General features: G+C 37.8%; 2 protein-coding genes across 3 annotated transcripts; one reads left to right on the top strand and one right to left on the bottom strand.

The window, feature by feature from the left end:
* The first annotated feature begins 508 nt into the window (after positions 1-508).
* LOC107721526 (homologous-pairing protein 2 homolog) lies at positions 509-4,992 on the top strand. The gene is made up of 8 exons (XM_016529598.1): positions 509-629; positions 782-882; positions 1,076-1,165; positions 1,260-1,371; positions 1,458-1,603; positions 2,761-2,814; positions 3,169-3,228; positions 4,522-4,992. Exons 1-8 carry the CDS (start codon positions 608-610, stop codon positions 4,576-4,578), a joined length of 642 nt encoding a protein of 213 aa, XP_016385084.1. The 5' UTR covers positions 509-607; the 3' UTR covers positions 4,579-4,992.
* An 83-nt stretch (positions 4,993-5,075) lies between these two features.
* On the bottom strand, positions 5,076-11,866 carry LOC107721525 (max-like protein X). Of its 2 annotated transcripts, none has more exons than XM_016529595.1 (8): positions 11,792-11,866; positions 10,839-10,878; positions 10,526-10,615; positions 9,904-10,013; positions 9,100-9,202; positions 8,907-9,006; positions 8,495-8,696; positions 5,076-6,210 (listed from the first exon to the last, which is right to left on the bottom strand). In XM_016529595.1, exons 1-8 carry the CDS (start codon positions 11,831-11,833, stop codon positions 6,154-6,156), a joined length of 744 nt encoding a protein of 247 aa, XP_016385081.1. In that variant the 5' UTR covers positions 11,834-11,866; the 3' UTR covers positions 5,076-6,153. The 2 variants fall into 2 exon arrangements, with proteins under 2 accessions (XP_016385081.1, XP_016385083.1); XM_016529597.1 differs by having other exon boundaries at positions 10,839-10,875; positions 11,792-11,848.

Below are 11,866 nucleotides of genomic sequence, written 5' to 3'. Positions count from 1 at the left end.
ATAAACAGTGAACATGGTTAATATTAACTAGCTCTACTTCTACAGCAAATTATATTTCACGAATGTACAAATTACAGTCAATCAACTTTTTACATGAAACTGGCAAGTTGTTTTAATTCATTTAGAAATATTATAAACATTATGGATAATTTGAAAAAAGCCTTCATTAAATGTTTACCAATATAATAATAATATACTATTTTTTTAAGCAATTCTATGTTGTTGTATAAAAAATAAAAAATAAACTAAAACTAAAGATGCAGAAGAATGCATTAGCGAAGGGCATTTTATAATAATAAAAAAATAATAATTATATAATTTATAAATTTTTAAATGTATTCATTTTAATTGTGAATTTTAAATGTATAAACTAATTAGAAGTTTATATACATTATACATAATGTGTGCATTATACATTATAATGACACAATGTTTTATACACAATGACACCATGTATGATCCAACACATACCATCAAAATTACGTCTTCAAGATGACCTACGTGTCGTCGTCACCGGTACTCCCACAATTCAACTCGGCGCGCGAAAGCTGACTGAGGTAAACAACAGAAAAGTGCAGCTCGCTGACAGATCTAGACCGAGGAAACAATGAGCAAAAAAGATAGTGCTGGTACGCGATGCTTCTTATACTTACACTACTGAACATTTTATGCCTTCATTTTGTTGTGATTTCATAAATGGTAACGTTACAGCACAACGCTACAATACAATAATCAGCTATACTAACGTTACATCAGTTTTCCATCTTTGTCTCCCACACAGGTGTCGCGCAGATCCTCGCTTACCTGAATGAGAAAAACAGACCCTATAGTGCTCAGGATGTCTTTACAAACCTACAGGAGCAGTGTGGTCTGGGTAAAACGGTAAAAAGCAACATTACAGTTCAGATTTAAAACGTTCTGCTTTGATGACATCTGTCCAGTGTGTGATAATACAAGAGCTCTTTGTGGTGTTCACCACCGGTGTGTTAAATGTGATAGTTTAATATTACAGTTTGTATACAGAGTGTATTATGTTATATGATTTTGTGATATTAAACGCCTTTATTTTTCTCAGGCTGTGCTCAAAGCAATGGAGCAGCTGGCCCAGGAGGGAAAGATTCAAGAGAAAGTCTATGGAAAGCAGAAGATCTACTTTGCAGATCAGGTTGGTCTGATTAGGATGGACACAGTTTGCTGTTAATACGAAGAGAACTGGTGTTGGGTAGTCAGCCTGACAGATGTCCTTTCTAACCCTTCAGTCTCAATTTGCGGATGTGAGTGATGCTGAACTTAAGGAGATGGATGCTCGTGTTGCAGAACTCGGTGCTGAAGTACAGACCATCTCACAGAGCTGCAGGCAGCTGGATACAGGTGTGCACTGCTGGGAAAAGACGTGTGGTTTGAACTTGTGCACACAGACTTTGTATTTGATAAAAAGTTCATCTTTTTGCCCTCAGAACTGAAGGAGCTGAACAGCTCATTAACCACAGCAGAGATGAAGGAACAGATCCAGGAGCTGCAGGCAGAGTGCTCTGGGTACAGAGAGAGGCTGGATAAAATCAAGTCAGCTACAAACCATGTGACCCCTGAGGAGAAGCAGAAGGTTAGAAATCACTGTGTTCTTTAATATCTGGTGATCTTTTGGCCTTGGCACCATTTGACAAATTCACCATGCAGGATCTATTCTGGGATCAACAGTAGGTCAGACCACTACTTCCTGCCAGCATTTTTACCTCAGACCCACCAAAAAATGATAGAGTTTATTTTTATGCAATACATGTCAGGAAATATATATTTATAATTTATTTTAGAAAAATATTTTATTGACCCTAAACTTTTGAACAGTTGTGTGTTTGCATGTATGACAGTGCTACAAAAAGTACAAACTTTCTATTTCAAATAAATGTTGTTCTTTTGCACTTTGTTCATCAAAGAATCCTGAGGGGAAAATATCAGTTTCCACTTAAATATTAAGCAGCACAACTATTTCTAACATTGATAATGATAAGAAATGTTTCTTGAGCAGCAAATCAGAATATTAGATTGATTTCTGAAGGATCATGTGACACTGAAGACTGGAGAGTAATGATGCTGAAAATTCAGCTTTGCCATCACCGGAATAAAATATATTTCAAAATATATACAAATAGAAAAGTTATTTCAAATTGTAACAATATTTCATTACTTTACTGCATTTTTCATCAAACGTTTGAACAAAAAATTCTGCAATAATATCTGGAATTATACAGCTATATTGTAACTCCATGACCGCTATTAAAAAACAGTTTAGCTGAAAACAGTGGCATATTGTGAAAAACATTTTCTCCAAGTCACAACTTTGCTCACAGTTTCTTTAAATAGTTACATGACATTACATTGGTAACCTATTTAAATTAGCTAAATCATAACAACAATATGCAATACATGACAGAAAACCCAAGTGTTAACGTTTACAGTACCAGCTCTGTGCATGATTAATGAACACAAAATGTAGTGTCGAGTAAGTGCAAATGACCGTCCATACAGCGGCCTGAATCTCTCCCACACTGGCCCTGGGCCATTCTTATTGTTGAGCCCTGCACATTAAATTGCTTTTTTGTAAAGCAGTGCAAAAATACTAATCTAAAACCTTCTAGCATCTCTGGAATATGTTTGATTCATTAGGTGAAGTTTATACAGATAATGTGGCTGTCCTGGGGCAGTCAACACAGTATATTATGCTTGTTTATGTTGCTGACAAGTGTATTTCTTGCCCCTCAGGTTTACAAGGAGAGAGAGACTTATGTGAAGGAGTGGAGGAAGAGGAAGAGAATGGTAATGATCCATAAAAACATTTATTCACACAACTTCAGATTCTGCCCAGGAGACAACATGTCAGCTAGTTTTTAATGATACAGCCATAGGTGTGCCTTTATGAAAGTGCATTCATTTCATATTTACCTTTGTGTCCTCAACACCATGGTTTATTTATGTACGAATGGAAACTGCTCTTGCACATTAAGGTCTTTACTCTCACTGCCAATGGTCAACTGACCTAACAAATGATACCTGTGATAATGCTACATAACTTGCACTATACAGATAATTAGATATATATGAAGTCTTATGTACCATAACATGAAACTCCAAGCACGGCTTTTAAGTAATTAATGTCTCTTTACCTGCCAGGTTACCGATATGGTTGGATCTATTTTGGAGGGGTACCCAAAGAGCAAGAAACAGTTTCTGGTGAGTCTTTCCCTTAAAACAGGTTTCCAAATTTATCTGAAGTACCCCCTAAGATTTGACGTTAATATTTCAATTACAACATGTTTGCTTGTTCACGATTCTCTGATGTCAGTTAATGGTCACGACATGCAAGTAAATAGATAAAATAGTGAATCTTTAACTCGTTTCAACTCTAATCACAAAAATGAAGCAATATATTACTGTTGTAAATGACAAATAAAAATGAATATTTGACTAATTATAATTTTTACACTTCAAGTAATAATACTAATATTTATCTTAAATGCTTCACTTTTTAACGTTCAAACCCTCGAGCCTTTATTTTACCATAATACTATTGAAATGCTGTAAACTTTAAACTTCTGTCCATTAAAATAACGGAAATTATGTGACCGTAAATAAAGCGAACCTAGCTCAAGTAGCATACCCAAATGCGTGTTAAAGTCGTAGCACATGCGGAGATGGAGTCTTTTTACATGGGATATTATTAAAGAGATAGTTCACCCAGAAATTAAAATTCTGTCAATATTTACTCATCCTCATGTCGTTCCAAACCCTTAAGACCTTCATTCATCTTCGGAACACAAATTAAGGTATTTTTGATGAAATCCGAGAGCTTTCTGACCCTGCATAGACAGCAGCACAACTGACACGTTCAAGGCCCAGAAACAGTCCATGAAAATACTCCATGTGAGATCAGTGGCTCAACCATAATTTTATGAAGCTACGAGAATACATTTTTGTGTGCAAAGAAAACAAAAATAATGACTTTATTCAACAATTCTTCTCTTCCGTGGCCCCGTTGGCCGCCATTATCGACAGTACCACAACGCATGCATGTGCATGAAGTTATTTTTGTTTTCTTTGTGCACAAAAATTATTTTCATAGCTTTGTAAAATTAAGGTTGGACTATTATTATTAACACATGGACTATTTTAACAATGTCCTTACTACATTTTTGGGCCTGGGATCATTTCAGTTCCATTGCTGTCTATGGAGGGTCAGAAAGCTCTTGGAATTCATCAAAAAATATCTTAATTTGTGTTCTGAAGATGAACGAAGGGTTTGGAACGACATGAGGTTGAGTAATTAATGACAGAAATTTCATTTTTGGGTGAACTATTTCTTTAATTATTAGCTTTTCATCAACTTAAAACCCCCCCACAGTTCCCTCACAAACCGCTAGGGTTCACAGCCATTGTTTTGGGAAACCCTGCCTTAGCGTATCATGTGTATTTTTATACTGGCAAATGAAAAACTTTCTTTCCTCTACATCTTGTGTTTGAAATCAGGAGGAGGCTGGGATTGAAACCGATGAGGACCATAAAGTGGCAATGCCTAACATCTGATGGAGGACTCACTGATTAAATTCAGATGCCGCCAACATCGTTGCTGGGACACCAGACCTTTGGAAAGGTTGGAAAGTAATGTAGAGGATTCTGGGACACTGAGAGAACTGTTTTGTTAAAACCCAATCCTATTTATAAAAGTTCTGTTGAGAAAGAAAGGACAAACAAGCTGTAAATAAGTTTGAACATTGTTTATTTTTCAATTAAAAAAATTATACTGATACAAAAATATTTCCACCAGATTCTTCCGTTGAAGTCAGAAATGCAGAAGCACAGAGTCTAGTATAGTAGTTCAGCACGACGTAGCCTCGTTTCTGTGAGCTGGCATTCGCTCCACTGTATGGCTTAACTTGTAAAGACGTCCCTTATTCCAGCACAGGTCAAACAGTTGATTGTACAATCATGTTATTTAAAGAAAAAAGATCTCAATACCTAAAAATCTGTGTCCTGAGTAGACTTCTAATTTTCATTACGCCTTAATTAACATTCATTGAAAATATAAATAGAATTGGGCGGTCACACCATGTGAAGCTGCTACCACGCACGGATGCGACTGTGTCTTCATTGATAGCTTATGCAGCACAAAACATACTGATCACAAGAGCTTAAACCAATATCATAAATGTAGAATAAAACATTATTGCGTTACACAAAGCTGAACAAAAACTGACATAACATGACAAAAAAGAGGTTTATCTTCCATTATTTGTGCGTAGACACTGCAATCTTTGGTCACAGCATCCAAAGGACAAAGAGGAACTAAGATGGCTCAGCATTGCCTAACTTTAATTATATTAAAGCATGCCAGACAGCTGTTTTTGGACGTATAAAAACCAACTGACAGTGATGCATCACAGTGTAACCAGACCTCTCGGCTCCCCTTTCCAGCACTAGGCTGTTTGTAAAGGTGAAAATGTAGTTGTGCTTTGGAAAATAATTTGAACATGAGGTAAAGATGATAACTGAATGCAACACACCAAGCTTAATCATTCAAAGGCAGCTGTCTGGTTTATAATGCAGTAAATTGAGACATATCTCTCACCTCAGTATATGGGGTGTGAAGTTGTCTTACAGCTGAGTATTCCTCATATCTGTGGTTGTCAGGATGCTATTTTATCTTAGCATCACAACTGCAAACTTTTGAAAATATGAATACTGATGAAACTCTTCTGGTTTTAGACTAAACAGAAATGATTAAACTTCAGGACTGAGGTGTGTTCGACAACATCAACTAAACAGAACTTACACCTTCTTTAATTTCTAAACCAGCTGAAGGCGTGTGAGGAAACAATCTTAGGTCAGATTATTACCTTCCAAATTATTAGTAATACAATGACTGATCGGAATAAATTACTGCATTTCCACATTTGTTGATTGGAATCACTGCCATAAACACTGTCAGTCAATACTTGAGCAAGCACTACTTCATCTCTTTAGAGTTCTTGAATGCACCCCAGTCCATTAGTGTGCTGATACCCTGCTGCATAGTGTGTGTGTGTGTGTGTGTGTGAAAGAGAGACTGTTCTTGAATGAGATATCAGCCTGAGAGACAGACAAACATACAGATTGACAGCTTCAGTACAGCTGACCATTCACTTGCTGCAGCACGGTCACCATAAATTCTCTCAGCGTCTGTCAACAATACAGAAAAACATGGTTAGTCTGGGAGTTTACAGTGTTTATCTAAGCCTGTGTAGGTGATTGACTGAAAAACTGAAGCTTGTTGTCGCTTGTGTAGTGATCAGGGGGCTGTTTCATAAAACTAGTTTACCAAATAAGCCAGGCTTATTTCAGTTATTCTGACTTATTGTCACTTGATTTGGTTTCCGAAAGCAAAATTACCATAGCTCAAGCTCAGTCACTGTGGCAACTTATGCTGGGGAACTAACCTGGTCCAAGGCAGGTTAACGGTCAGGCTAAGCTGAGCTCCTCTAAGGCCCTGTCCACACGGAGACGCGTTTAGCTGTATTTTTGTATCGTAATTTTGTATCGTATAGGCGTTTCGTCCACACGGATCCAGCGTTTTGGGAGAGTGAAACCGATATTTTTTGAAACCGGGTCCCAGAGTGGATAAATTTGAAGTTGACTTTATTATTAGTCCAAAAATAAAAGTATACAGAAAATGCAACTTAAATAATCAAATAAATAAAAATATAGGCTACAATTAACTGTATTTAATGTATTGTGCCCAAAATGCAATGACCTTTTTTTTTTTTTTAAGAGATACGAAAACATTTTAACACGCTAGTAGGGCTGTATTAGCCAGCTTACATTTGATTTACAGTTACTCCTATCCTAAAAATACACTTAGATGTAGGATTAAAATTCTGCTTGTCACATTTAATGTCCAACAACAAATATTTTTGCAGAATGTATATTTATTCAGAATTATTGCGCTATTATTCTATTCTGCTCCATCTGTGTAGCGCACAAGCGTGCAGCAGCACTCGTTCGCTCGCGTAAGCCTCGCCCACTCCTGACAGCAAAATGGATATATTTGCATGACTTTCTAACATTTACAGATGAAAAATATACCTGTGACGTGTCAGTTATGCACTGAGAAAAACACAATGTCTCAAATGCATTAAACAGCACAAATATTCGCTGTTTGTCATGGTGGATCGTTTTGATCCATGATCATGACATTAAGGGCTGCTTAAGAATAAGCATGCACATCAAATTATCCTGACTCCTTGAACCTGGATCGAATTAGTGAGATTGCGTGAACTTAAATTGTCGTTTATGAAACCGCTGTAGTCCTGATTGATTTGTTAGGTTATTTCAAGTCAGGTTTTGGACTTTAATCCCCGCTTTTCTTAGCGTCTTTTATGAAACAGCCCCCAGGTTGTCTACATTGGTTTGAGTAGAGTGTTATTAACGCTTTTATGGCACGTTTTGCATCTTTAATGCATTTCCAGGTTGCTTTGTCTAATTGGTATGAGCACATACTTTGTGTTTTTGGCGAGGGGCATTTACACTTGATCATTTCATGCATTTTTCCTGTTAAGAAAAACAGCAATCCGCTATGTGATTAAAAAAAAAAAAAAAAGTGTGTGTAAATGTCCTCTAAATGAACCTCCTTAACCTGGTGGTTCTCAACCAGGGCACTTAGCAAACTTAAAACTTGCAAAAAGTCTTAATAATGATTTAAAATTAGACTAAACAAACTTTAAAATGGGCTAAAACAACCGCAAGAACAAAAAAATCTCATTTTAATTTGCCTCCTTTAACTATTTTTTTCTTCGAAAAGCCAGGGTTCCCATGGTCTGGAAAAACCTAGATAGCCTAATTTTAAATGTGATTTCTAGACTTGGAAAAGTCTAGTTAATTCATTAAATATTAAACATTATTTTTCTAGTTTTCAAACTCTAAAATATTTGATCAGGTAGAAGCTGAGTAAAAACTATTTTTAAAAATCCTTCTGAATCCTTATCCAGTAAATCACAAACAACTGGAAAACTCATGGGGCCTTTACATATTGTTGTGGACCTTTATGTTAAAAAAGCTGAGAACTGCAACTCGTTGTTCATGTCATAATTCAGCTATTAACAAGCCTTAAAGGAATAGTTCACCTAAAAATGAAAATGTTGTCATCATTTACTTACCTCCATGTTGTTCCAAACCTGTATAAGTTTCTCTTAAGTTGAACACAACAGAAGATATTTTGAAAAATGTTGATGAACCAAAAAGTTGTTCGTTCCCATTGACTTCCAGAGTAGGGAAAGAAATACTATGGAAGTCAATGGGGACCATCAATTGTTTGATTACCAGCATTGTTCATAATATCTTTTTATGTTCAACATAAGAAAAAAACTCAAAACAGGTTTGAAATGACATGAGTGAGCAAATTATGACAATTTTCATTTTTGGGTGAACTATTCCTTTAAACGTGTGAGCATGTATGTGTATGTGCTACCTGGGGCTTGCAGTGTTCCTCGATCCAGCTGAAGACGCAGGCAGAGAGCTCCTGAAAGCTGTTGACCGACACTGAGGCACTGAAGGACTGGAACAGAGAGTCCATGATGCTCTGAAACACACTGAACTTCACCTGATCTGAAACCTGCTCGCTGCCCTGCTGAGGGTTATTCTGATGGGCCTTCACAATGTGCTCATAGTTCCTGAAACAAACCATTAGAGACACATTAGTATCTGAGACTTTTCTTCCTCCCTCCCTTTTATAGGTCTTAGAGGGTGTTATCTTTCTTGGCAGAAGAGTGACAGTGTCAGATAAAGCCGAAAGCAACCCTGCCGGAGAGTAAGTGGAACTACATTTGTCTGCTTAAACCGTTAAAAATGTCCCAGCCCCCTGTAAATAACCCCCCACTCACGTTTTCATAATTTTCAGCGCCATCACCTCCTTCCTAAGTGTGGAAACATCCTCTTCCTGCTTCTTCTTTTCTTTGTGGAGAAACTGAATGTAGTCGATTGCTGCAAACACACACACACAAGCTGCTGAGCTTTTCCATTCCAGAGTGAAAGACATGTGACAAGGAAATATAAATAGATAATGAAGGTTCTCACTCTTCTGCAGGACTGTAGCTTTACTCATCTTCTGTGTGGCCATGGCAAAGTCAGACTGCTGCTGGCATGTAGGCACTATAGACTGCAGGTCATCATAGCCTTTCTGTGGGACAGAGATCCGTACAGACACATTTGAGTGACAGAAGTAGAACGCTAGGAACCAAGGCACTGTGTTCTTTTTACACACGAGCAGCTCACAATCCAGTGTTTTCAGGATCTCAAATCGGGTCTGTTCACAGTAAATTCTGCTCCACATGAACTCATCTCTGCCTGTTTTGGGTTGCTTGTACCATGTATTTGGGAACACAACATGCGCTGATCATCTTCCCAACTTTGTAATGAAAAGCACTTGCAAACCAGCTGTTGTCAACAGAAGAGAAGATTTAAAGGGTCGCTGCGTAATTTTTTCCAACAAAATGAAAGCTTGATGGATTATTATTATTATTGCCATATTTCTATATAATCACAAAGTGTTTGGCCATATTGAGCAGCCCTACAAACAAGCACAGCACCTGGAGCTTTAAAAACATTTGTAATTGTAAACAATTTACAATTTTTATCAGGGAATTAAGTAATAAAACAAAAATAGTTTTGCAAATTGTGCAGACCTATGCTTACAAAATCAGTATTTCTATTTGGCAAAAATGCCCCCCCCCCCTTGATTAATTACTACAAGTAATTACTGTGCTTTTATGATCGATTATTGCCGTCACTTCCAAGTACTTAGGTGCCCTTGTGCTTATGTAAGCTACTATATTTTCTGTCTTTGTTTTCCCTAAACCAATTTGCTCTTCTCACTCTTACCTTGATGGCATCTCTGCGTTTCTGCTCTGCCTGTGTGTGTGCCTGTCTCCTCCGGTCTTTATACGACTCCTTATAGGGCGTCTCATGTCTGTTATCACTGTCTTCATCATCTAAACCAAAGGGAAGAACCGTATGTTAGCAGACTGTATCTTGATGTCTGTCTTTAAAGTAGCTCGTCAGTATTTGCATGCGGTTTGCATACTTCGCGTCAATTGGCCAGTCATTTGGACTGGCGGGAGCCAATAGGACTTCAGGAAAGGTTGGAAGGGAAGGAGTTCCCATAACGGAGAAATATCTCCGTGATGTCTCGTTCCCGCTCTCAGCGGTTACGATAGTAACCGGAGCGTTTTCTTTTATATTGTGACGTACAGCGTCAAAGTGTAACATAATTGAAAAAGAAAACAATATAGGCCATGGACTTGGTTCTTTGCATCAGAGGGAGCAGGGACGAGTCTTGCATACAGGACGTATACAAGGATTTAATTGTTCACAATTAGATCTAACACATGCATTTTAGAAAATAGATGGGTGAATTTAGTATTTCATGGCAGTGAAACAACCATTTTAGAGCAAAGGTTATAAAATAATGGCCATGTTTGATATTAGATGATTGAGGTATTACCTGTGTTTGGTACAGAAGAGGCACTTGTGGATCCGATGCTGTTGGCTCTTGACACTAAACTTCCTTTGCGCGCATTCTCGGCAAAGAAACCTAATGATATAGAAATTTATATAAGTATAAACGTATACACTAGTGTTAATTTTTGGTTACTTCAACATTTGACAGCACAAAGTAGTTTCAGTTTGTCAAGTCCAACCTATGGGTTCATTATATTTTTATAACTGCATGTCTAACCTTCATCTTGGTATATAAGCTGGAGAAAAAAACACATTAGTTGAGACTTAAAGTAATATTTTATAGCTCTGGTACTCACTGTGATCGAAGCCGTTGTCGCTGAAGGCGCCGTCCGTCTGCTGAGACATGATGGTGAGACGGGTGATATAAAAAGACAAACAGAAGAACAGTCAAAGCCAGCCAGACTAAAGATTCAGAGACCAGCCAACTGATGATCACATATGCAAACAGAGCCTGACCTGTCCTGCCTTACCTTTATCTAGGACACCTCTAACTCCCCACTGTGATGTGTCCCAAATAACCCCTTTAAAGGGTGACATTTAATCTACGTGCATAACGCGTCGCCAAACTCAGATTGAGCAATCTCTGTCATATTGTCAAGATGTCATCATTACAGTCGGTGCAATTGAGGGCATATTTTATTCGCTGCATATGAATGCGGCAGGAAGTTATAATGCATTGGAACCGCAGCATAAATATAGTGAAGGCACAAACAAAGAGAACTAGTGAGCTTTATTTTGCTGTCTTGACAGTATTTTGGGGCATCATCTGTCACTTGAATCGAATCCCGTTCTCTGGGGAGTCGATTCGTTCGTTCGAACGCGCCTTCCATGCCCAAAAATTCTGTCTAGTGGCAATTTAAATACGTTTCGAAACACAGCCAATGTAGCGATCAAACAAGTTAGCTTAGCGGATTCAACTCTAACCATCTGTTATAGCTTCCATTCTAACATTTACAACATATATAGTCCGTTTAAGCGCAGAACCGTTTTCGGACGCGTTTCTGTAGTAATTTGTTGTCTAAATCACCACTAAATACACTGCATTTTGAACCCACGATAATGTGGGTAGCAGGGTAATTGTTCTTTTGACTTGCTGAACTTTACGACTAACGTTAGCCAGCTGAGCTAGAGTGAAACCAACCGCTGCAGACCTACACAGATAAACAGAAACACACTTCACGAGGGCGATGTGGAGGGATATGGCTGTTTAAAATCAACGGACAGTCTTTATCTGAATATTTTTCCTTACTTTGAACCAGGGATCCTCCGGTGACGCGCTGTTTTCCGTCATTTTGGAATAAACAATGACTGGATGTTACGAGCT

This window comes from Sinocyclocheilus rhinocerous, unplaced genomic scaffold (genome assembly GCF_001515625.1).
Source record: "Sinocyclocheilus rhinocerous isolate Xijiao unplaced genomic scaffold, SAMN03320098_v1.1 scaffold481, whole genome shotgun sequence".
NCBI lineage: Eukaryota > Metazoa > Chordata > Actinopteri > Cypriniformes > Cyprinidae > Sinocyclocheilus > Sinocyclocheilus rhinocerous.
The sequence above is the reverse complement of the archived record's forward strand: the minus strand, read 5'-3'. Positions and strand labels throughout refer to the sequence as shown.

What these genes read in the sequence shown, in the direction of transcription:
- LOC107721526 (XM_016529598.1), top strand. Translation starts at nt 608, where the DNA reads ATGAGCAAAAAAGATAGTGCTG. An exon ending in GAGCAAAAAAGATAGTGCTG is followed by an intron (nt 630 to 781) that starts GTACGCGATGCT and finishes TCTCCCACACAG; the next exon opens with GTGTCGCGCAGATCCTCGCT. An exon ending in CCCCTGAGGAGAAGCAGAAG is followed by an intron (nt 1,604 to 2,760) that starts GTTAGAAATCAC and finishes CTTGCCCCTCAG; the next exon opens with GTTTACAAGGAGAGAGAGAC.
- LOC107721525 (XM_016529595.1), bottom strand. Translation starts at nt 11,833, where the DNA reads ATGACGGAAAACAGCGCGTCACCGGAGGATCCCTGGTTCAAA. An exon ending in CGGAGGATCCCTGGTTCAAA is followed by an intron (nt 10,879 to 11,791) that starts GTAAGGAAAAAT and finishes ATCATGTCTCAG; the next exon opens with CAGACGGACGGCGCCTTCAG. An exon ending in AGGAACACTGCAAGCCCCAG is followed by an intron (nt 6,211 to 8,494) that starts GTAGCACATACA and finishes TATTGTTGACAG; the next exon opens with ACGCTGAGAGAATTTATGGT.